The sequence below is a fragment of the Natator depressus genome, chromosome 14 (genome assembly GCF_965152275.1).
Source record: "Natator depressus isolate rNatDep1 chromosome 14, rNatDep2.hap1, whole genome shotgun sequence".
In the NCBI taxonomy this organism is placed as follows: Eukaryota; Metazoa; Chordata; order Testudines; family Cheloniidae; genus Natator; species Natator depressus.
The window spans coordinates 8,067,984-8,094,276 of NC_134247.1; the positions used below are offsets into that span (position 1 = coordinate 8,067,984).

Here is a 26,293-nt window from a genome sequence, read left to right on the forward strand (position 1 = left end):
GACATTGTGTTTTCCTTCATCCCAGGCGCTCTTTATTCCACCTCTCTAGCAATTCAACTTCGTGTGTGGCAGTTTACATACTTAGTTGGTTCAGAAATGATTTTCAATTTTACTCATGATTTTCAAAAGCCTCCAACTCCCATTGATTTAAAGGCACTTTCACACACATGAATTTTAGTACTGAATTGGGCCTCAACTCAGGACAGCCACCTAGTTCAGGACAGCATTCAAATACATGCTTAACTTTAGCCATGTGCTTAAATCCCACTGACTTTCATTGTCCCAGCTGAATTAAATACAAAAGTAACAGCGTAAATGATGAAAAGGGAACTCAAATTTTAAGTAGTCAGTTTTAGCATCTAAGATACTGTAACATTTATATTATTTAGAAAGCGTTTTTTAATCTGATAGTGTCCCTTTTAGCCTCTTCATTGCTATTAAGTGTGAAATATCAAACATATCACGAGAAGTCCAGTACCAAGAAGAAGTTTCCAGTTCAAATTTTGCCCATCTTCATTTTATAATAGTAATACATACCTCCCAAGGGATAAAAATTGATTTAAAAAACAAAAAAACTACCTATTATGCGTAGTGTGTGGCTCTCCAAATACCCTGTGTGGCCAATCTTGGAGTTGTTGCACAGACTTCTAGAAACCGACACTTAAATATCATCTTTGCTTTTTCAGATTACCAGAGGCTTCTCTTGGCATCTGGAAAGCCACTCCACCCCTCCTTGTCTCTCTTATGACCAGTTCAAGCAAGCAAGAAGTCTCTCTTGTCTGGAATATAATTAAGGCAAAATGAACAGAACAAGAGGGTGGATTTGAAGCATCAGCCAAGTTAATTATGTGCTACTGGTGCCATTACAAATTAAAATCCACAACACAGTTAAATTAAGGAGCTGGCCCATACCCATAAAAGCCAGGAAATTCAGAGCTACGTCTGAGAAATCCAAGCTGCCTTTATAAGATGAAGTGCTGGGTCTAAAACCTCTGCAATACTGAAGCACAAAGAAAAATGAAGCATCAGTCTTAAACCTGAATTTCCTGGCCTTTATACAAGTTAGACCTTTGACATATTAAATATTTATCATTGGACATTACTTTGGTGCATTTTATTTGTAAAATACTTGCCAAAAATGTCACAGCATACCCCACACATCTTCAAAAACAAAAGTAACCATGTAAAGTAGTAAGTGCAGACTTATTTCTTACGTGAATCAAGACAAACATCTACAAATTTATATTAAAAAAAAAGAACCACTACTGGGATAAATCACAAGACTAATTTTGATAACACAGGCAATACATTTTATTATGTTGTCACCAACTGTAGCAAAAAAATGTTTAACAATTTAACTGAATAATCAAGGGAACTTAACTGTCAACAAGAATTCAAGAGTTTTTATTCATGTTCTAAGTTTTGGCCAAGGAGGGTTTGGTAGGGAGAAAATAAACCAAATATACACTGGGATAATAGTCTATTACCAAGTTTTAATGCCTTCTTCAAAAGCATTAAGTATACTGAAGCATCTTATTGCAGGTTATGTATCATCTCCTCTTTGGCAATAAGATGTGTGGTTTTGTTAACTAGGGCCATCAGTGAGTTGAGCTTGTGAGACCAGTCATTGAGTAGGTTATTTGGGTCCTTGGGCCTCTGGAAATTGATAATTCCTGCCAACCTGTCTACTTTTGCAAAGATGGTCTTATTTACTACTAGGTTGGACAGGAACTCCTCCGATTCCTGCAAAGGAGACAAACGGCATTGAATAAGGAGAACAGCATTTGTAATTAACAAAATACCCAATATTGTTTTCAAATTTCCAGTTAACACGACAGCAGCGTGACTGAGGTGTTACCAATACTAACCTTAGAATTACGGTACTTATAGTGGCCATAATATTTAATATTAACGCCTCTGGCATTGGAATTATGTTGTCGCTACTAAACTACTTAAGATCAGCAAGTTCTGATGTTAGCCACACTAAACAGTTAACATCTATTTTCAGTTCAAGATACATCTAACAAACTGCACAAGTCAAATATATTACATCTGAAAGCCTCTTAACATACACTGGGAGCACTTGGCTAAACAGCTTCCAGAACATGCTTTCTACTGCTAAATTCCACACCAATTACACTGTACAAACACTGGTCAGGTAAATGATGCTTCTGTGAGGTGGTGCTGTGCAGAGCCGGAGGTGCAATTAAAACACCTTAAAGCAAAATACTCTGAACTAAACAAGCTGTGAATTTGCCCTCCCAATGCCAATGGGGTGCAGGAGGGGGTGCGGAGTGCGGGAGGCGGCTCAGCTCACGGGGTTGGGGTGCCGGAGGGGTGTGGCAGGGAGCTCAAGGCAGGAGGCTAGGGGGCTCAGGGCAAGGGGTTGGGGGTGCTGGAGGAGTTTGGTGTGTGGGCTCCGGCGAGCTGCAGCTTACCTCAAGCGGCTCCGGCATGGCAGCGGCGTGCAGCAGGGATAAGGCAGGCTCCCTGCATGCCCTAGCCCCGCGCCTCTCCCGGAAGTGGCCAGCATGTCCAGCAGTGGCTCCTGGGGGTGGGCTGGGGCAGGCATCTCAGCCACGCACTGCCCTCGCCTTCAGGTACCACCTCTGAAGCTCCCATTGGCTGCAGTTCCCCGTTCCCAGCCAATGGGAGCTGCGGGGGGCAGTGCCTGCAGGTGAGGGCAGCACCCGGAGCCCTCTGCCTCCCCTCCCCCAGGGGCTGCAGAGATGTTGTGCTGGCCGCTTCCGGGAGCAGTGCATAATCAGGGCAGACAGGGAGCCTGCCTTAGCCTGCTGCGCCAGGGGCTGGCAATCCTGCGGGCTGGAGTGAAAGCCCTGACGGGCCAGATCTAGCCCACGGGCCATAGTTTGCCCCCCCTGCTATAAACTCATTATCAGAGGCAAAACTGAAAAAATATTCTATTTAACATCTGTATTATTACTCCTGAGGGATTTTAAACAGTTTCTGAATTATTATAATTGAACCAAAATTCAAAAAAGTTAATATTGTTTTTTTCCATTTAGTTTCTGATGGTAACAGCTGGAAAGCATTGGTTACACAAGGATGGGCATCAGAGACTAAAAGCAATATCGTCAGGGCTGTTTTGAGGCTAGATACATTAACGATTGTGAGGCGCTCAGATACTATAGTGATAAGCATAAGTATGAGAGAGTGCAAATTTTCTTCCTCCAGGTTCTTTACTCAGAGTGATATATTTCTACCTCCACTTTCTGCACTGGATGCATGGCTGTTCCAAACACTATTTGTGATAGACTTGTAATATATTTTTAATCTTAAAAAACACCAAATGCAAATAAATGCAAATTAAGTCAAAAAGCTATTTTCTTGAATACTGAGTTCTCTACCACATGGACAAGCCTGAAAAGAATGCTGAGGATATCCTGAGCAACACTTACATCAACAGATAGATCCAGGAGCTGTGCCATCCTCTTCATTGTAATTCTGGTATAATATTTTGCCATTATTCTAATATTCTGGAATAAAAGTGTTCACAGTAGAGGGTTATTTGCAAGAAATAACTGACAGGCTCCAAAAATATAAAAGTCAATGTTAAAAACTGATTGGGACTTGTGTTGCTATAATGGCTTATCCAGAGAAAGGTATGCAAACGAATAAGAGGTCTTTTCTTGGACACATACAATTCTCCTGCATATACAAAGGCAAGATACTAACTACAGATTTAATATTAAACAGCACTCTTTTCAAGTTTCTACCCTAAGCAGAATTTCAGAGGGCCGAGTCTTATAACTTATGTAAGCCCTATTTAAATATTAAGTATTTGTTTGCACTTGTGCTGTTTTGTTTATAATTCCATTGTTTGCACAAACAAACTGCTATATTCCAATTTGTTAAAGTGAATGCAAAAATTAGTTTATGATTTCTGAGCCCAAGTGGTGGAATGTGCATCACTCTCAGAGTGCTTGATCTACTTTTTTGACACAGCATCAGCTGCTAGCAAAGACACATACCTACAAAATTAACATTTCAGGAATGCAAAAGAAGTAGAACATTATGAAAAGAAGAAAAGACAACTTATCAGCTTCTCTCATATCTTCTCTCCTGTCCCTCTCTTTGTAAATAAAATAAGCAAAAAGCATTTTTAGCAATTCCATGCTTAATTTATATTGTAAGAATGGTTAAAAAACAGGCTGCACTTACGTGCTCCACAACTCTGTTCTTCAAGTCTTTCCATCTCTTTTCACCTTCCTCTGTATAACCAAAGACGTCTGTGGCAGGACTGTCAAGACTTCCTTCTCTTAATTCCTTTCCATATTCCTCGACTAGGACGGTCCAGCGCATCAACTCCATAGTGGTAAATAGTTTTAAAAGATCTCTGTAAATGGTTTAATGAAATCAGTTCACAATTCTATACCAATAAAACTTGTATTTTGTATTAAAAATCCGGCCATAGCAAACAGCTTGATTTTATCACTACTAATTATAACTTTTAATTCTACTCAGCACTTTAAAATTTATAAAATTCACAAATGGGAAGTTTTCACATTAACACTTCCTATTCCCTGACTGATTCTCTCTCTCACACACTCACGCACACTCTACGGCCTCAATTTCTACTTCTTTGTACCATATGTTATCTTAGTCACCTGTGCAAATTTGTGCCAAATTCTACCAAACCAAACCATTTCACACCCACTTTGCACAGCTGTACTTGACTATACAAGCTGCATAGTATTGTTTTGGGAGAGACAGATACTCGGAGCTAAATTTAAAAGGGGGTGTCATCAATCCAGCCTCTCTTGTCCATCTGCAATTCTCGTACGTACATCCATGTGTGCAAACAACAACATTTAAAGTAATTTATGCTTGATTTGTACTCCATATGCTTACACAAAAAGGGTTTGCACATGTAAATTCTATCATATGCATGTAACGATTGTATATGGACCGTATTTTGAAAATTAGACTCTCAGTATTATTTAGTGAAGTATTATGGAATAATAGCTGTTCAGACTATGTCCAGAATACAGAACTCTCCAACACAGACACACATTTATGTTACTATTTATAATTCTGACTTGCACACTCACAGAAACATCTTTATAGATTTTTTTTTCACACCACATTAATTGTATAGGAAATATTTACAGTAAACTAATGGTTCTTAACCTGTGGCCCAATCAGCACAGAGCTGCGGCCCATGTGACATTCTCAGGGCCATACAGGTAGCATTGGATCCGGCCCACAATGGTAAATAGGTTGAGAACCACTGCAGTAGACTAACAGTAGCTGAATCCCTTCCGCCTTCAAAACACTCCTTAAAGGGCTGTTTTTTTGTTTTGTTTTTTTGTCAGAGTGGACTATTCAAAAGATACTTACTTATACTTAGGGATTTCTTCTAGCTTTTTGTCACTGCTTATTCTGTGTACCAGATCAGACTGTTCATTGTCGTAAGGTGAAAGGATAACATACAGAACAACATTCTTCAGTTCCTGTTCAAAGGAAAAAAATGGTGTTTTTTTATTACAGAAAAATAGAACAAAACAAAACACAATACTGATGTCAAAACAAAAGCAGTTCTCAGAGTACGAATAAAATGTATGTGGGGCTAATCTACTGTACATATAACAATATACATTCTGTAAGGCTCAAATTTTTTAAGAAACTAAGGTAATAAAACAGAATAAAAATAAATTTAATAATTACATTTGTCAAAACAAAACTTTTACATCTTGATCACAAGGCAAGATGATTCAGGTCAAGTTATTTGTAATAATAGCATTTAAGAGAAAAACAGTCTTGAGTTTGCAGCATTTGCATTGTGTATGCTGTTTCAGAGCTAGCTCCATAAATTCAGAAAAATATTTTTCAGAATTCACAAGTCATTCTAGGCTTTCACTCATGAAATGGAGAAGTTAAGTCATCCTCAGAATTTAAGACAACATACACTATAAGTCATTGATACAAATACTAATTACATAAGAACACTCATAATTGCTTTTATTATATTCCTCCTTATGTAGACAGTTTGTTAATGTTCATATACACGTAGATGGGCTAAAGGATCCATGTTCATCTCTAACAAATACAGTAAAATATACAGTAAAATGGGTATCTGCCACTATGAACTGCTGCAATTCCATTTGCCACGTTTTTACCTGCTGCCATTTTTCACTTTCAGCCTGGATACAAGGAGTATCATAAATGGCTCTGTAGTGCTTACAGATTGAGAGGTAGGAACCTTCATGTTGATCCAGCTGAATCATTAAGTTGTAGTATTTCAGCTTTGATTTCTGAAACAATTTCAAACAAATGTCAAAATCTGAAACAGATCCACTAATCTCACAAATTACAGCCAACTGAATTCCAAAGACTGACTATACAAAAACTCCTGTGCATAAAGAGAATGCATGCCTTAGACTGACAGAAAAAAAAAAATCCCTCCATCAACTTTACCTCTGTGTTTTCTTCCTGGAAAAACTTGGTGTTAATTTTTTTGCTGATAATTTGGGTCCGAACATAGTCTTTTACAGCCAAACAGAGTCTCATCTGCTCCAAGATGAATTCCACCCGCTCTTTCTTTTCCATTGAACCATAGGTTTCCACCTAAAAAGGAAACTGAAGTGTTTAACTCCATGGATCTTTATTTAATAATGTTAAGGAGAGAAGCATGCCCTTCTAGCAAAGATTTTCATTACACTTCTTTCATGTGCTTATTATAAAATATTTAGCTTTCAACCAAAGCTGCTATATGTATAATTCTACTACATGGACTTACTGAGCATCATATATATGTTATAACAGAGGACAAATTAATACGGTCTGACCGCGTGCATTTAAATCACCCAAAGAGTATGCACATAAGCTAAAATCCCCCCCCAAACTTGCCTTATGCACTTGTTTGTGCATGCATAGTCCAACATACACAAACCCCCACTGACACGCTTCATTTATGCACACACACATTTAAACATTTGCCTCTTGTTTTCTGGAAAAGTTTCTTAAGAAAGGCATTGTAACCAAGAAGCTAATTTTACTCAGAAGTCTCTACCTTTGAACAAAGCATCCACACATTAGATGATTAAACAACAACGTTCATTAGCTTTGAAGGAAGTGTATCCACCCCTTTCAGCAGAAAAAATGGTGGCTGTTATGTGGCAAACAGATGGGAATTCTCAAGCTCTGAAGAAATAGAAATGTGAAAAAAGTGTAGGGTTCTCTTTGGCTATACCCTCACATCCTTAACTCAGCCCAAAGGACCCACACGCTACTCTTTTAGCAGAATAAAACATGGGAGGGAATTCCTTCCAGACACATCAAGAGCCAGTTCCCTGTGCCAAATTCATGTAAAAAACAAACAAACAAACAAAAAAACAAACAACAAAGAACAAGTGGATCCAAGAACACCTCATTTTGAATGCTGGCGTGAGAGAGTTTGAATTCTCTGTTCCAGAAGTCAAAAGATTAACTAGGACTAAATCTTCTGTACCAGCTAATACATGGGAACCTCCTTTCCCAAAAGGAAAATATGCTGAGTAATTTTCAGCATCAGCCAAATTAGCAGAGCTAGAGCATTTTAAATCTAATTACACTTCCACTGAATACAGTTAATTGGTTCCTGGATAGCTATGCTTGATTAAGCCTCAGATCTCTCTACAATTTTACTGTTAGTTGTTGAGAAAATATTGATTTTTGTAGGTGAAACACTTATGAACCATATGATGCATTACCTGTAGTTCTTGCAAAATTGACGCAGCTTCTTTCACGTCACCATTCTGTTCTTTTATTGTTGCAAGTGTCTTTGTAAGACGAGCACGCTCAATTTCCACGTAGATCTGGAATTAAAATAAAATCCAACATTGAAACTTATTTTACTAAGTTAAAGCGTGTTACATCTAAGGCTGCAATACACACATCTGCGTAACTTTACACCCAGGAATAGTCTCATTGAAATCTTTCTACTGTTCTTTAAATGAAGTGAACATAATGTGATGACTTTGTGAGTAGAGCATTAATTTATGTTACACCTGCTTTAAGAAATGTTTCCATAGAAGTTTTCTCTGTGCTACAATAAGAGTTTAATATTTGGAAACTCAAATTAAGTTTAAGGAGAGTGTATAGTCTGTATTTAAAAACCATTACAATAGGAAACACTTCTTTTTAATATTTCGTTAATCTATTGTTCACGACCAGCGCTGTAGCCCTGGAAATATTCAGATAAGAGATACAGCGGAGGCAGCAACACTGCAAAGCTCCCTTTGTTACTGAGTCTCAACCCTGATCTGGAAGTTCAGCATCTAGGAATAAGATAATTCATTCATCTCTCTACCAAGACTCTCAGTGAAGCAAACAATGATGGCTCATTTTGTGATGGGAACTGTTGTCTACCACAAACTTGGATGGAAACTATCTCCTTTTACAAGCACTTCTGACCAGCCATCAGTTAACAACTTTTGGTTACCAGCTACCTAGGCTTGATTTGAACTGGTAAAAGGTGTAAGAGTAAATAAACACAGACTTCTATGATACACTTCCTATTTTGTTAATTTTCTATCATACCTAATAAGACTAAGAGTAACACATGTGTAACATAACTTCATAAATATACAATTTGTAACATCAATCCTCAGCTGCTGAAAACAGGTGTGTTTTGTCATTGTAATTGCATATGCTCTTCCAGACCTTCTGGCACACTAACACCATCCACAATGAGTTGAAGAAGAGTGTTATTTTGCCCTTCATCAAAAAGGGCAGCAAGGCCGAAGGGAGTAACTACCGAGGTATTACGCTGTTGGCAGTCCCAAGAAAATCTTTGTTTCCATGTTAATGTCTTGAATCAGTAATGCATTTCACAGCAAAGGCTGTGCTGTTTTAGACCTGGTCATTCCACTAACGACCAGATCTTTACCTTGAGACAGCCTTTTGAGAAGATGTCTGAATTTAATAAGTCACGTGCAGCACCTTTTACAGATTTCTTTCAGCCCTTTTATTCAGCGTATTGAGCAATGCTTGGGAGAATCTAATAAGGCAACCTGATGTCCCTGGGAAGATAGTGTCATTGATAGAAGAGCTCTATAATGGAACAAAAAGCTCAGTTCAAGTTAATGGTAGACACAGCATAGGTTCCTATTTCCATAAGAGTTCAGCATGGCTGTGTCCTGTCACCATCATTGTTCAATATCAACATGGATAAGCTCGAAGAAGCAGCTGTTGGTAGTGTCTGGCTGACCACCATTTTGCTTCAAGACCTCAAATATGCCAATCACGTTGCCTTGTTGGCTCATTTTGGTGAATCACGGCAGCTGACGGCCAGTCTGCCTGCGCAAGCAGCAGCACACACTGGGTTGGTTACAATATGGACAAAACTAAGTCCCCTAGCCAGTACCATCATGTAGCTTTGTGACAGATTTATGTTACCAATTTGCCTGGGGCATCAGGTGATTAGACTGAGGCCGCAGGATTTTGAGGGGAGGAGATGAAGGAGCACACCAAGTGACTAAGTTTTAAAGCTTTATTAATAAAATAACAGCGGTGAATGCGGGGTGCTTCCCATGTCACTCAGAGGAAGGAAGAAAGCGTTAGTGCCCATGCCCTAACCCACTTTCATACTTACACATGCACAACCCAAGGCTGGCCAAGCCTGGGTGTAACGTAAGAAGAAGAGGGGGAAAGGTGGACAAGAGTTTTGTTTTGTGCACAGGCCGTCCAGGGTCTGCTGTTGATTTTTTATTTGCTTTAGCTTTTAGGAGGGTTTTAAGTCCTGGGGTTTTTTGGGGCGTTTTGTTTAGGGACCTTTGTCCCCCGTGCTTTTTGTACCAGTCCACACTGGCCTTTTGTGGCTTTTTTAAAACACTCCGGCTTTAGGGACGTGAAACTGTTGTTCCCCCCCCCCACTCACTGGCCTTTACCGTTTTACTAGTTTTTGCAATTTTTGGCAGTTTAGTTTACTGCTTTGTTTTTACGGCTGGTCGGGGTTGGAATTCAGGCCACCGTTTTTTTTGGCAGGCAGCTGAGAGTCGGTTGTGTGCCATGGCCTTGGGCTGGAGTCACCGTCTTATCTTCGGACCTAGCTGGAGCGTCGAGCTAACCCATTCCCTTTTCCCTTCCTCCCCTAACAGCCTCTTGTAACCTGCAAAGGAACCTTTCACTCCACACTCTCACCTTCAACCCCTCCCAAAATCCATTTTTATGCATATGCCTATATAGGCATTAGTGATATACAATGCTGGTGCTTACCCAGGGGACCCCAAAGGGGGGCAATTTTACTGTGACATTCCCATGGGGCTATTTTACTGTGACAGCTTCCAACTCTAGGTTACAACCACTTCAGCATTAACTGGGTGGTTGCATGAAGGGTCTGGACAATCCTAGCAAAGAGGTACCACTTTCATCCTCACCGTCATGCAAAAGCACCTATCTGAGGTACGCCAGCCTTGCAAATTGGGGGTGGTGGGGGTGGGGAGGTGGTGGTGGTGAGAAGAGGTAGGAGAAAACCTGTGATTTGGAAGAATTGGCTGAGCAAGGGTATTATATGGATTTCCCAATGAGTCAAGGATGAGAGCTTTGTTTCTTTTCTAACACTAATGCAACAACATGACCTGCCACCCTCAATGGAGTGGCAGTACTTACAACTAAAAAATTTGTTGATGTATCAATTTGGTTCGGATGTCCTAGGACTGCCAGAAGTCCCAGAGCAACTGGGAACCTTGGAAATGTTTCATAAACTCCTCAGGCCTATGTCTACTACATATGCTTTTACTAATGAATAGGCCCTCCACTGGTCTGGAGTTTTTTGCGAAACCATAGAAAGGGAAGTTATCACAGCCCAATGGCAGAGAATATTACAGAATGTTACAAATGCTTCTGTGATTCTCAGCAAAATAGTCTACTCATAATGTACTGGACACCACAGAGGTTGGCAAGATGGGGTCCCTGTCCTCTGATGTTTGTTGGTGCTGTAAGAAAGAAAAAGGAACCCTGATGCATATACTATGGGACTGTCCAACAGTCAGACAGCTGTGGAAATAGGTGGACATTAGTGAAAAATAGTGTTTGGCCTCATCAACCAAACCTCAGCTGAAAGTTATATCTTAGGTTATGTACCTACTATGCTGTGTTTAACTCCACTGCAAAGATTTTGGTTCTTGAGGGCTGTAATGATTACCAAGTCCATGATGTTACATAAATGGAGGAGTAGGCTTATGCCTGGAATAAAGCAGTGATATTCGGACCAGTATGAGTTAGCAGCAAAAGAAAGAATCGCTTATCGATGTAGAGACCAATATGAATTCAAAGAAATATGGATTTTTTTGATATACGTTTGGACAAAAAATTTTAAGATAGATCAAATAATGCCAGCCTTCCATTCCACCTGACATCTCTGCTTTTTCTGTCCTTGTCCATTTCCCTGTGGTCCCCTCCTTCACCTTTACGCCTATTGGTGTATTTTTTTGTTTGTATAATTCCCTCCATCCTAACATGTTACACCTGAGTAAAACTGTCTGATTTTGTATTGTCCAGTCTTGCAGCATCGACAAGTTGCGTAATTGCAGAATTTTATTGGAAATCCTGTGAATTGTACAGTACTTGGTAACATATACAAGGTGTAAGTCATTTACCTTTTTGTATTTTTTGTTGTTTGATTATGAAAATTAATAGATATGGTAATCACAAAAGAGGAATGCTGCTGCACTGTCAGCAGTCTCATGGTCACCGAAAGCTTCAGTGGTGCAAGAAGACTGCCACTGATGGAAACAGACTGCACATCTAACTAAATTGCCTGAAGAACCAAGCCAGAGATCTATCCAGGAGGTACTCGATATACAAGGAAGCTATGTCCCTTCTGAATTTGCCGATGATGATGATGATGATGATGATATGTACACAACTTTAAATCTTATAGTCAACAATAAGTACTGAAAATAAATCTTAAAAAGACATTGTAGGGTCCAGCTGAACTCAGTATTTGCATTTTTTAAAAGCAAATTGTACAAAAGCTAAGCCTAATAGAAATGTTCCCATGAATTATATTTTTTGTTTTGGTTTTTGTCCTTTGCTTTTTTAAAATTCCTACATCAAGATTTTTAAACAAAAAAATCACGTTCAGTGTTTGGAACATAAGCATTCGACACCATGCTAATTCACCAGAATAAGGAAGTAAAACTGACTCGTCTATTTTCATTGCACAAAAGGAGACATAAAAAGTAAACAAACACCATTAAATTGAATTTTTAGAATTCTCAGCTTTAATACTTGAAGGTGTCATTAAAATAGAGACTTTAAAAAAAAAAGTATTCCAACAAGCTACTTAAATGAGCAATATAGGGAAATAATTTTCCAAGATATTTTGAATAGAAATATACAGATTTCCTTATCAGATTAATTTCAAAATGTATTTTGGCTCTCTCTCTAACCAGAAAAAGGAAATAATGGTAACAAGACATGCTTTAAGAAAGGCAAATATCCTTTTTATTATGCCACTAGACATCAAAAGGTTCCAGTCTGAAAACAAAAAGTCTTACCTTTCCTTCTGTTACCATACGCAGTGTGTCTATTAATCGCAGTTTGATTGGTAGGTCTGTAATCTCCTCAACATAAGTACAGCACTGCTGGACCATTTTAGCAACTGCCTGGTGTAAACAATGCAAAACAAAATATTACTCTATTTTTAGATTTCTAGAAGTGTGCCAAAAACATAATCTTGGAGTATTTATAATAAAATGTTAAGATACGAGGACTATTAATATCAAAGTAAATGGACTCTCTCCCAAAATAAGTGTGTGGGTGTGTTGGAGGGGCTGTTTTCACTCCTACTAGGCATGAACTTAATAGGATAAAAGAGAAGAATAAAAGACCCATGGCATGGCCACGGCTGGCCTGGGGCAACTGACTTTGGCTCGTGGGGCTCCAGCTTCAGGACTAAAAATTGCTGTGTAGATGTTTGAGCCCACCCTCACAGAGCTTGGGCTCCAGCCTGTGCCCAAACATTTCAGCCTGAGCCCCGGAAGTTTGGGTCAGCTGACCCAGGCCAGGCACGAGTTTTTTATCACCAGATAGACATAACCAAACTGAGCAGATGACCTTCCACAGGAAGATATTACCGAGATCAGAGGCTGGCTCAAGTCAAACGGGATGTGTCTATATCACTTCTCTCAAATTTGTTCTCAATTTACTTGTTTGGGGGATTCATTCTAGCTACACTTTTCCCTTGAAGAGCAGAATTGATATTTTCTTATGCCAAATCAAACTGACTACTTTGCAGGCTGGAAAGAGCTTATCTATTTGCTATCAGATTTCCATAATATAAAAGGAAGTGTTCAGTATGCATTTTACCCTGGTCTAAATAAATAGTGGGGTACACTGTCCCTTCCTTTGTGGTATCTGTAAATTTCTAGAAAAATATGAAGTTATTTCTGGTTGATGTCAGCATATCAGTTTCCAATGTATGTGTTCTCACATAAAGCGTAGACCTGTATGACCATGATAAAAAGATTTGTTGCAAAAAGAAAAGGAAGACTTGTGGCACCTTAGAGACTAAAATTTATTTGAGCATAAGCTTTCGTGAGCTACAGCTCACTTCATCGGATGCATTCACTGGAAAATACAGTGGGGAGATTTATATACACAGAGAACATGAAACAATGGGTGTTACCATACACACTGTAAAGAGTGTGATCAGGTAAGGTGAGCTATTACCAGCAGGAGAGTGGAGGGGTGGGGTGGGGGGGGCCCCTTTTGTAGTGATAATCAAGGTGGGCCATTTCCAGCAGTTGACAAGAACGTCTGAGGAACAGCGGGGGGAATAAACATGGGGAAATAGTTTTACTTTGTGTAATGACCCATCCACTCCCAGTCTTTATTCAAGCCTAAGTTAATTGTATCCAGTTTGCAAATTAATTCCAATTCAGCAGTCTCTCGTTGGAGTCTGTTTTTAAATTTTTTTGCTGAAGAATTGCCACTTTTAGGTCTGTAATCGAGTGACCAAAGAGATTGAAGTGTTCTCCGACTGGTTTTTGAATGTTATAATTCTTGACGTCTGATTTGTGTCCATTTATTCTTTTACGTAGAGACTGTCCAGTTTGGCCAATGTACATGGCAGAGGGGCATTGCTGGCACATGATGGCATATATCACACTGGTAGATGTGCAGGTGAACGAGCCTCTGATAGTGTGGCTGATGTGATTAGGCCCTATGATGGTGTCCCCTGAATAGATATGTGGACACAGTTGGCAACGAGCTTTGTTGCAAGGATAGGTTCCTGGGTTAGTGGTTGGCGTAGAGGGCTTCTACATCCATAGTGGCTAGGATGGTGTTTTCAGGAAGATCACCGATGGATTGTAGTTTCTTCAGGAAGTCAGTGGTGTCTCGAAGATAGCTGGGAGTGCTGGTAGCGTAGGGCCTGAGTCTACATAGCCAGACAATCCTGCTGTCAGGGTGCCAATGCCTGAGATGATGGGGTGTCCAGGATTTCCAGGTTTATGGATCTTGGGTAGCAGATAGACTACAAGCCGTCAGGAACAGTATCCCCGATAATGTCACGGCAAACCTGGTGGCTGGACTTTGTCCTCACCCATAACTACTTCACATTTGGGGACAATGTGAACCTTCAAATCAGCGGCACTGCTATGGGTACCCGCATGGTCCCACAGTATGCCAACATTTTTATGGCTGACTTAGAACAACGTTTCCTCAGCTCTCGTCCCCTAATGCCCCTACTCTACTTGCACTACATTGATGACATCTTCATCATCTGGACCCATGGTAAAGAAGCCCTTGAGGAATTCCACCATCATTTCAACAATTTCCATCCCACCATCAACCTCAGCCTGGATCACTCCACACAAGAGATCCACTTCCTGGACAATATGGTGCAAATAAGCGATGGTCACATAAACACCAACCTATACCGGAAACCTACGGACCGCTTTGCCTACCTACATGCCTCCAGCTTTCACCCAGACCACTCCACACGATCCATTGTCTACAGCCAAGCTCTACGATACAACCGCATTTGCTCCAATCCCTCAGACAGAGACAAACACCTACAAGATCTCTATCAAGCGTTCTTACAACTACGATACCCACCTGCTGAAGTGAAGAAACAGATTGACAGAGCCGGAAGAGTACCCAGAAGTTACCTATGACAGGACAGGCCCAACAAAGAAAACAACAGAACGCCACTAGCCATCACCTTTAGCCCCCAACTAAAACCTCTCCAGCGCATCATCAAGGATCTACAACCTACCCTGAAGGACGACCCATCACTCTCACAGATCTTGGGAGACAGACCAGTCCTTGCTTACAGACAGCCCCCCAACCTGAAGCGAATACTCACCAGCAACCACACACCAGAACCACTAACCCAGCAACAAAGCCCGTTGCCAACTGTGTCCACTTATCCATTCAGGGGACATCATTGTAGGGCCTAATCACATCAGCCACACTATCGGAGGCTCATTCACCTGCACATCTACCAATGTGATATATGCCATCATGTGCTAGCAATGCCCCCTGCCATGTACATTGGCCAAACTGGACTGTCTCTACATAAAAGAATAAATGGACACAAATCAGACGTCAAGAATTATAATATTCAAAAACCAGTCGGAGAACACTTCAATCTCTTTGGTCACTCGATTACAGACCTAAAAGTGGCAATTTTTCAACAAAAAAAAATTTAAAAACAGACTCCAACGAGAGACTGCTGAATTGGAATTAATTTGCAAACTGGATACAATTAACTTAGGCTTGAATAAAGACTGGGAGTGGATGGGTCATTACACAAAGTAAAACTATTTCCCCATGTTTATTCCCCCCGCTGTTCCTCAGACATTCTTGTCAACTGCTGGAAATAGCCCACCTTGATTATCACTACAAAAGGGCCCCCCCCACCCCTGCTCTCCTGCTGGTAACAGCTCACCTTACCTGATCACTCTCGTTACAGTGTGTATGGTAACACCCATTGTTTCATGTTCTCTGTGTATATAAATCTCCCCACTGTATTTTCTACTGAATGCATCCGATGAAGTGAGCTGTAGCTCACGAAGCTTATGCTCAAATAAATTTGTTAGTCTCTAAGGTGCCACGAGTCCTCCTTTTCTTTTTGCGGATACAGACTAACATGGCTGCTACTCTGAGATTTGTTGCAGTTTAACATCACACTTTACATGTAAACCAAAAACTGCAATATCAATTTCATAATTCATTTTCTTCTGGAAAAAGTCAGTTTTACCATTGTGAGCTAATTACTCCTCTGCTGTACTATTATATTTGTATTCCAGTATGTGCTAAGTATCTTAGTCCTTTCCCCCCCCACTTCTTCTCAACACAAAAGGGGGAAAAAACGTACAACTAAAGTTTTTGCAACCTAAAAATATATCTCCTTCCACACAGCTCAGTTTGCTCTGCAATCAAGCATAAATAAAAATATCATCTACATTTACAATCACTAAAATAAAATTAAGACATATCAATCTTCATAGGTCTGAAGGCAAGAGCTGATCACCAGCTAGGGTCAAATAGAAATCCCCCTATGATATAACATTATTGAATACCTAGGTGCATTTAAAGAGGTGGAGGTTACAACTTCATCTGAAATATTAGACTTTACAATCCTCATGTACCTTTCCTCACTAAATCCTGGGTGTCTCAACCAAAGTCAACAGTTAGATATACATGTAAGCGAAAGTCACTAGTAATCCTGTTTCATATGAGCTTAGGTCATGCTTGACTAGTGTCGATTAGCGTCTTTCATGAGGCTTGAATAAACTGAAATTGTAGGCAATCCCAAGCATCAGCACTTCAGAAACACTTGACATACAAGACTAGAATACTAGTTAAGAACAGCTTAATGACACACATTTTCTTGGATTAAGAACTGCAAAGGACGCAGACCTCAGTGATCAGGGCTAAGTATCTCTCTCAGAGAACACAGCAGAGAATAGGTAGGCAATACACCATGGCTTTTCCCCAACTTTGGACTGCTTAACAGAATTTTACATTTCAGGCTGTCCCTTGCTCTGCCTCACCCCACCCCCCCATTCCCAACATTGATGTATCATTTCCACAATATATCAGTTGGAGCATATGACAGAGTACTCTCTAATGCTGGGGCATGACAGTGGGGTCCTATTCCAGGGTGCACATTGGCAGAGATCCATCCCCACTAAATATAAATGAGGAAGTCTAAAAAAAGGAATTAATCAAGACCTGTATTGGGTCTAGACTTGTTTATTCTAGATATCACCAACAGGTAACAGGAAGGTGCAGAAATCTCAACCATGAAATTATGTAAGAGTGAACAGATATAAATAAGACCAAAATGGAATGGGCAAACAAAAAGTCTCTTTATCATGCATAGTTTTTGGCATTTCATGAGGCTAGGGGAGAATATAATGTGACCAATGTATTAACACAAAACTAGGTACAGTACCATCGTATCAACAGGGTTAAAGATACCTAAATAGAGAAGCAGAAAAAGGAACTGGTGTTGCTAGTCATCAGAGACTTGAAACCTAGGTGTAGCGTGAGGTAGCGATCAAGAAAGTTTAACAGATGCTGGAAATGAGCAAGAAATGGAGGAGACTGGAATTAATACAAAAAGCTGCAGAGGATGTTTAAATATTGTGTTTAAAGTGAAAGCTACTGAAGAGGCATAAAGGGAGGAGAATAGGAATCTAGGATTACAACTAAAAGGCTAGAAAAAAATATCAGAAATAAGATTCAAAGATAAGAACCATAAACAAAGGGGACAAAGTCAATGAAGTTTTTTGAGTTGATGTTAAGCTCCAGAACAAAGTGACCAAAATTTAACGGAATCCCACATTCACATTAAATTAAGGATGTGTTCACTCAGAGGAATTAGTGAATAGATTACTGTTGATACAGCAGCAGGATGCTAGGAGCTTTAGAGAGATATGAAGACAAAAGGGAACATTTTCAAAAGCAACTCAGGCACTTAGGAGTCTAAGCCCCGTTGACTTTCAGTGGAACTTAGAAGCCTAAATCACTTTTGAAAATTTTACACCTAGGATGTCTGCAAATTCTTGGGACAGTGCCTAACAAATGAACAGAAGAGAAAAACAAAACAAAAAACAAAAACAAAAACAAAAAGCAACATGAGCGAAGGCTGCAGTTAAGCATGCACGAGTGCGTACATATTAGGGATGTAAATACCATTTTAAAAAGTATCCATTTTAACTATTAAAATTATATTGGTTAACCGTTTAACTGTTAACATGATGGGGGCCCCACCCGGCAGAGGTCCATGGCTGCCGCCTGTCCCCATCCAGCAGAGGTCCGGGGCTGCCACCAATCTGTTTTAAAAATTAACTGCAATATATTAACGGTAAGACTAATACTTATCGTTTAACTGTTTAATATTTTACATCCCTAGTGCATTTTTCAGTAGGTTAATGTGGATGACAGCAAGGTGAATTTAGCACACAAGCCTCCTTGACTAAGCCTATCAGAAGCAGCAACAGAAGCTGGCATTAGTATATTCAGAAGGCTATTAAAACACAAAGAGCACAGGCACTACACAGGAGCGGAATTAGAAAGGTAACATGATATCTTTCTTTCCTAAACAGCTGCATTTCTTTGTTTAAAAAAATATAAGGTCACCTGTTTTAACTGACTTCTTCTCTTTGACAGAATAATAATATTTTCATTAAGAGCATCCCAATCTTTAGCTTCATAACACATTTTTACTACAGCAACCAAGATACGGGACGTGGAAACCATGTCAGAGGCCTGCAACAAACAAAAAGTGCATTAGTGACTACATATACAACTTAAAACTACCGAGCCACTACCACTGCAGAACCTTGACAATACAAAAACAAGAGCAATAATCCATTATAACTCCAGACCCACTATCTTCAAAAGAATGGGGAAATATGGCCAGACTTCCCACCTGCTCCACCACCATCAAGGAAAGGGGGAACATGGCAGAGCCAGCCACTCTAATTTCCCACTAGCACTACTATCTACCAGGGAAAGGGGGAACACACGAGAGAACACCCCAGAAACAAATGTGTTGCACAGCATAGTCTACCTACCGTTCGTGTCTGTTTTTCCAAAGAGAGTAGGGTTTCAATGACCTCTTGAAGTCTTCCTTCCTAATATCATGGACAAACATTATTAGGACCAACATTGAAAAAAATACAGAACAGTTTAACCCAAGAATAGCTAAATGTGTTATAGAAGAAAAAGCATATAGCAAAATCAGGGCGAAAGACTAATTTCAATGTAGTTTATTTCTTTAACAAGGAAGATAGGAATAAACATTAATATAATACTTAGCATTTATATAGCACTTTTCATCTGTATATCTCAAAGTGTCTTACAAAGGTGGAAGTATCATTACCCCCATTTTTTTATAGATGGGGAAACATATACAGAAATTAAGGGAAAAAATTATAGAGTGGCCTTTGGTTTTGAGTGCCTAACTTGGGACATCTTGAGTCTGATGTTCGGAGGTCATGACCGTACTTTAACATCATTTGGACTGGTCACAGCTCAGCGTACTTAAAAATCAGGACTTTGTGTGTCTGAAACTCAGCATCCAAAAACTGATGCACAAAATCAAAAGCCACTTTTGAAAGTATCTGTTAAATAACCCACGCAAAACAACACAGCTAGTCAGTGACGGAGCCAGGAATACAACCAGATCACTTGAGTCACAAACCCATTCCCTCTTTCTCATGTAAAATGTGTCTATGCTTTAATTATTGATTTAAGTTTAAAAAAATCCCACCTTCAGATACTTAAACTTCCCTCACTTTAAACAAATTAGTTGTTGTAGTGTATCTCAGCTTTCCTTGAAATTCACAGACCCATACAGATAACTCCACGCAGAAATGACACGCAGTTGCAACAGTACACATTTTCACATTAGGAATCTGGAGTTATGAATAATCTCAGGGCTGTCAAGCTATGACGACTTGAATGAGGGAGATTTTGAAAAGCTGCCGGTTTAAATGTATAGCTGACTGTAATACAAAATTTAAAAAAAGAGAGAGAAAAACAGAACACGTTCCCTCAGCTAGAGAGCTACCATAAGTAACAGTATGGTGAAGGCAGGAATGTAACCATCAATTTGAAAAGCATATAAGTATATTCCTTCTCTCCCAGTATACCCATAAGCCTCCATTCTCACACGACACACAGTAAGGCTGTGTCTTGACAAGGAAATGTGGTCAAGCTTGAAAACATGCTTGATAAGCCAGATTTAAATTCCTAAACTTCATCCGAATGAAGATGAAAGGTAACACCTGTAATTTGATTTAGTCAGCCAAATCCTAGCCTAAACTAGAACATGACCACTTAAATTAAACTATCAGAATTACCCGGCATGTACACTAGGAAAAAAAGTTGAGTCTGGGTCTGCCTTGGGACTACTTAACCTATTCAAGACAAAGCCTAAGTAAATAAAAATGTAGTTAAATACTGTAACAAAAAACGTTGCTGCTACCCATCTCTCCCTTCCGATATTAAACAGAGCAAGCCAGGAGGTAGGTGACACATGCCTTTGCGCTTCATATACATCCTAATCAAGGGAGTACAATGCCCGCACTCATTTGATACTGTGGACTATATGTCCTATATTTGTCTATGGGATTTAATGGCCATTGTAAGGAACTTTAGATCCAAAAACAGATTACGTTTCCAAACAAGTATTTTAGCAACACTTAATAGAGGTGTTTGTAACAAACAATGCAGCACTGGGCTACTTAAGCATAAAAACTGGAAGAATTTTTAGAAGGCATTAAGGTATTAGTAATACAGATAAGGGAATTTTCTTCCAAAAGTTATTTTTATCCTGACCAAGTCCCTTCAAACTGTGTACCATAGCTTGTCTAGTATATGTCCACCTACAATCACAGAATTAAACTGCACACTGACATATATGGCCTGTGCCTGACTGACTATATTGCAGGGAAATATCCTTGGTTCCTGTGCATCACCACTGTACACGTGTCATACATGGCATCAGTCCACCTCCTCCCTATGCAATTTTGCAGGCTACACCTATTTGGAAAAGGCAAGCTGCAGCATAAAGCCTAAGTCTGGCTGCTGGGGGGAATGATGCCTCCAGGATCCCAATGTATGCTGCAGTGGGCAGTCTGTGTCTGGCTACGCTGAAGTAGAGAGGGTAGGAGGGGGCACAGTTTTGTCACTACACACAATCCATAGCTGCTCTCCTGGGATTCTACTGTAGCCCCCTTCCCTGCATACCAGGGCCTTAAAATACCAGGTGTCACAGCAACACACTTGTTTGCTAGAAGCTGACAGTGGAGGACAGGGAATGGATCACTCTTTGATTGCCTGTTCTATTCATTCCCTTTGAACCACCTGGCACTGGCCACTGTAGGCAGACAGGATACTGGGCTAGGTGGATCATTAGTCTGACCCGGTACGGTCATCCTTATATTCTTAGATGGTCTCCATCCTCCAGCCGGGAGGGATTCCTTCGTACAGCATAGTCTGTGCTGGCCTATTGCTGCACGCTGGTGGTTATTCTCTCTCTCTCTCTGCAGATCCCTTGTGCACACCAGTCACCAGGCTGGTGGGCTTGGTTCCTCCTTTCCATCCCATAAGCGGCACCCCCCCCCACCCAGTGGGGGTCTCTGCCGATCCCACCAGCAACGGAGCACCCTACACACTACATGCCGCAGCAGGGCCCTCGGGCGGGCGATGGGGCGCAAGCTGGACGACTTGGGAGACCGCCCCGTGGCTGTGTGAAGCGGGGAGGGGCACGGCGCTGTCAATAGCAGGAGACCGGTCATGACACAGATACATCAAGCCAGGAGCGCTCCCCCTCCCCCCCACGCCGCGGCCCCCAGCGCATTCACCCCTCCCCTGTTTCCGAAGGGGGGCGGACCCAGGGCGTGATTGGGCCCCCCCCCACGGGGAGTCGGGACTGACCCCCCTCGCAGCAAACACCGGCCCTGCCCATCCCCCCCGCGCCGGAGGGGGGGGGGGTTCTCCCCCACTGCGGGGGCGCTTGCTGCGGCGTACCTCCCTCAGCCCCCTTGCACCGCGAGCGTCCCCCGGCCCGGCTGCCCGGCGGGCGGCCTAGCCCGGGCCGCGCCATGACTCAGCCCCCGCCGCGGCCGCCGGCTGCCCTTTACCTGGGCCAGCCGCTCGCACTCGGGCAGGCGCTGATCCACCGTGGCGCTGTAATCCACCTCCATCTTCACGATGCGGCCGTCGGACCGCTCCGCGCCGTCGTCCGCCATCCCCCCCCCGGCTCGGCTCCGCTCCGCTCCGCTCCGCGCCGCGTCCCCGGCCCGGCCTCAAACACACACCGGAAACCAGCACGGGCAACCCACTCAGGCAGCAGCGCGGGCAGCTGGCTCGCGGCAGGACCCCGCAGGCACTGGCGGAGACACCCCACAGCAGCTGCAGGGCCCTGCCTGGCGGGGAGGAGGTAAGGGAGGAGGAGGAGGAGAGGCAGCCCTGGGGGAGGGGAAGTAGCAGAGCCCTGGCGGGCGGGGGCGGCATGAGTAGGGCCCTGGCAGTGGAGGAAGGAACAGGCAAGGGGGAGGGGCTGTAGCCGGGCCTTGGCCGGAGTGGGGCAGTACCAGGGTCTTGGCCTGGGCTGGGGGGGGAGCAGGGCTTTGGATGTTAGGGAGGGAACAGATGTGGGGAGGAGCAGGGCCCTGGGAGGGGGGTAGGGAGCAGGTGTGGGGGAGGGGCAAAAACAGGGCCCTGGCTGGGGTGGGACTCTGGAGGGGCAACGGTCAATAAGCTTATGCTCAAATAAATTGGTTAGTCTCTAAGGTGCCACAAGTCCTCCTTTTGTTTTTGGTCAATAAGCTTTAGCGGAAGGAAGGGGAGAGGTACTGTTGTGTTTAGGCTTCCCTCTCCCTCCCATCTCTGCCTCCCCCCCCCACACGTTTTTTGAGTTGGGTAAGTGGTGCTGCCCTACAGCCCCCTCTTGCTCTCCAGCTGCCTTGGCTGGGTGGCTGGTATGAGCTCCCCTTCCTGTTTCAATCCGCTTTAATCACTGGTTACAATAATGTTCCAAAGAGACACACACTGAACCCACAAAACAGTATCATGCTGAATGGTACCTGAATGTAAAGGTACCGTTTTATCCTGTGGGATCACTCTGGTGTAACATCAGGTCCCAAGCTGAAGGTACCATCTCACCGTGGCACAATGATTCTTGAACACTGTGCTGTTATGATGTAGCGGGATGCTGGTACTTGAGTGTGGTGTCAGTTTGCCGTGATCTCATCACTAAGGTGGCATGTCCATGTAATGATGCTTTGACATTGCTGTATGGCAGCATGTTTCAACGTGATAATGCTTTCATGCAGTGATACTCAGAATGAGGCTCATGAAGTGGCTCTTTTTGTTTCTCCTGTAGCTCTTTGCAGCACATGATATTAAAATGCTGTGTGATTTGATTATTAACCAATCAGGATGCTTTTACTATGTTATTAAGAAGTTGTAGATAATAAAATAATAATAGTTGGTCAGTCATTTTGCTGTGAAAATAATATATATCAACTAAATATTTTCCCTGTCCTACTGTTTAAATATGAATACATTGTACTATAGTAAATGACACAATGAATTCACACTACTGTGGCTCTTTTGGGTAATATTGATCGCTAATTTCGCTCCTGAACCACTGAGGTCTGAGTGTCACTGCTTTCATACAACATGACCACAAAAGGCAATATCTTTGATGAGATGTGATGATGTTTTAACAGGGCAAGTTGCATCCCAGCCTGTATTAATGCAACATAAATCATACTGTAAAGTGGCATGTTGATCTAACACAATGACTGTTTAAAGCAAGACATTGTTGTGCAGTCTAGTGTCACTTAATCCAGTAACGTTGCATTATATGGTAATGGGATGATGTTTCAGAGCTCTGGGATAAAGTTTTTATGAGGTGTTGTAGCATTATAATGTTCTGGCATTTTGTAGTGGCATTTTGATGCAACACGTTGCACTACATCATACTAACATTGGAACATTTTGATGTGGCATTTTCACATATGGTGATAGGATGCCATCGCATTGTTTTGCAATGTTCCAAAACAAGTTTCCATTGTAAACGTTGTGTTGTCATACTCTGATCCAGTAGAGAAACTCTCAGAATGTGAAGTGTGGGGGCAAAAAACAGAGAAAGAGCCTGAGTTAGACAGTTCCTCATGATTTTGAGTCTTTAAGTAGTCCAGGAACAAATAACAACTAAAAAGTCTATGACTATGCAAAATAATTATCTTTATTATAAATCAAGGACAACATTTAGCTGAAAGATACTCTATGCCACATGTGTGATAAGCTGATAATAAAGGGAAACTTGTATTCTTTTCCAATCCTTTGTGACATAAAGCCAGATTTTTATCTCACTTACACTGATGAAAATCCAGCGTCACTCCATTGATTTAATGTGAGTTAATTCAGAATAACACCATTGTATCTTGAGATCAGAATCTGACCCATGCTGTCTTGATAGAAATGTAGATTCATATATTATAAAGCTAAAAGGGACACTGTGACCATCTAGTCTGACTCCCTGCATAACACAGGCCATAGGACTTCCCTGAATTAATTCCTGTTTGAACTAGAGCATTCATTTTATAAAACAAAACAAAAAAATCCAAGTTTGATTTAAAAATTTCCAGTAATGGAGAATCCACTACAATCCTTGATAAATTGTTCCAATGGTTACTTACCCTCACTCTTAAAAAGTTGTGCCTTATTTCTAGTCTCAATTTGTCAAGCTTAAATTTTCATCTATTGGATAATATTATACCTTTGTCTGCTAGATTAAAAATCCCTCTATTATAAAATTTCTGCTTCCCATATAGGAGGATATAGCCTGTGATTAAGCCACCCCTTAACCTTTTCTTTGTTAAACTAAACAGATGGAGCTTCTTGAGTCTTTCACTATAATGGCATGTTTTCCAATCCTTTAAGCTTTCTCATCTCTCTTCACTGAACCCTCTCCAATTTATCAACATCTGTCTTCAACTGTGGACACCTCTACTGAACACAGCCTCGTATGCCCTTAAATAAACAGCTATGTTAACTTCAACTCCATCAAAAAAAAAGTAGTGATTGACAGTGATTTTAACTAATTCCACAATTTTTATTTATTTATTTATTTTTATTTGAACTGGTAACCCCAAGTATCTTGAAGCACCAGCACTCTCCATAGATTTCAGAGTAGCAGCCGTGTTAGTCTATATTCTCAACAAGAAAAGGAGTACTTGTGGCACCTTAGAGACTAACAAATTTATTTGAGCATAAGCTTTCATGAGCTACAGCTCACTTCATCGGATGCGTTCAGTGGAAAATACAGTGGGCAGATTTATATACACAGAGAACATGAAACGATGGGTGTTACCATACACACTGTAACGAGAGTGATCACTTACGATGAGCTAATACCATCAGGAGAGCCGGGGGGGGGGGAACCTTTTGTAGTGATAATCAAGGTGGGCCATTTCCAGCAGTTGACAAGAACCTCTGAGGAACAGGGAGGGGGGAAATAAACATGGGGAAATAGTTTTACTTTGTGTAATGACCCATCCACTCCCCCCCCGCCCCCGCTCTCCTGCTGGTATTAGCTCATCTTAAGTGATCACTCTCCTTACAGTGTGTATGGTAACACCCATCGTTTCATGTTCTCTGTGTATGTAAATCTCCCCACTATATTTTCCACTGAATGCATCTGATGAAGTGAGCTGTAAGCTTATGCTTATGCTCAAATAAATGTGTTAGTCTCTAAGGTGCCACAAGTACTCCTTTTCTTTTTACTCCATAGAGATGCTTTCCACAGGAGAAAAAAAACAAATTTGATGTTCGTAATGGTGTTCAATGCTTTAAACACAAGTTTTTAGGGATAATGTGACATCATGTTTCCCTTTTAATTATTCCATTCCCCTGCCTTCCTGTCAGACAGGTGCTTTAGCACATTCCCCCCGCCCATATTTTACAGAAGCATAAGGATTAAAGGGGAACATGAGTACCAAAAGTTGCAAATGTTTGAAAACACATTTTTAAATTTAATCATTATCTTAGGCTATGTCTACTAGAGAGTTTATAGTGGGGCAGGTGTACTGATGCAGCTGTGCCGCTATAAGATCTCTTGTGTAGCTGCTCTATGCTGACGGGAGAGAGCTCTCCCGTCGACATGATTAATCTACCCTCAATGAGTGGTAGATGAGTAGCTATATTGGCTGGAGAAGCTCTCCTGCAGACATAGCGTTGTGCACACAAGTGCATATGATAGCATAATTTATGTCACTCATCATGGGGGTGGAATATTCACACCCCTGAG

General features: G+C 41.3%; 2 protein-coding genes across 2 annotated transcripts in view; one reads left to right on the forward strand and one right to left on the reverse strand.

Moving 5' to 3' along the window:
- Positions 1-1,334: 1,334 nt before the first annotated feature.
- PSMD12 (proteasome 26S subunit, non-ATPase 12) lies at positions 1,335-22,269 on the reverse strand. Its single transcript, XM_074971194.1, has 11 exons — positions 22,116-22,269; positions 19,041-19,100; positions 18,604-18,732; positions 12,504-12,611; positions 7,713-7,817; positions 6,439-6,588; positions 6,141-6,275; positions 5,362-5,474; positions 4,183-4,357; positions 3,420-3,497; positions 1,335-1,743 (listed from the first exon to the last, which is right to left on the reverse strand). The coding sequence occupies exons 1-11, from the start codon at positions 22,221-22,223 to the stop codon at positions 1,534-1,536; spliced, it is 1,371 nt and encodes a 456-aa protein (XP_074827295.1). The 5' UTR covers positions 22,224-22,269; the 3' UTR covers positions 1,335-1,533.
- The window catches only part of PITPNC1 (phosphatidylinositol transfer protein cytoplasmic 1), a 195,955-nt gene continuing 191,911 nt past the window's right edge, over positions 22,250-26,293 (forward strand). The window contains exon 1 of the mRNA XM_074971198.1: positions 22,250-22,414. The gene's annotated coding sequence lies outside the window, so the exon portion shown is untranslated. The remainder of the gene's footprint in view (positions 22,415-26,293) is intronic.

Coding starts and splice junctions, on each gene's coding strand:
- PSMD12 (XM_074971194.1), bottom strand. CDS start 22,223: ATGGCGGACGACGGCGCGGAGCGGTCCGACGGCCGCATCGTGAAGATG. Junction 4,358..5,361: donor GAAGAAATCCCTAAGTATAA/GTAAGTATCTTT, acceptor AACCATTTACAG/AGATCTTTTAAAACTATTTA. Junction 1,744..3,419: donor TCCTGGATCTATCTGTTGAT/GTAAGTGTTGCT, acceptor TCTCCTTTGCAG/GAATCGGAGGAGTTCCTGTC.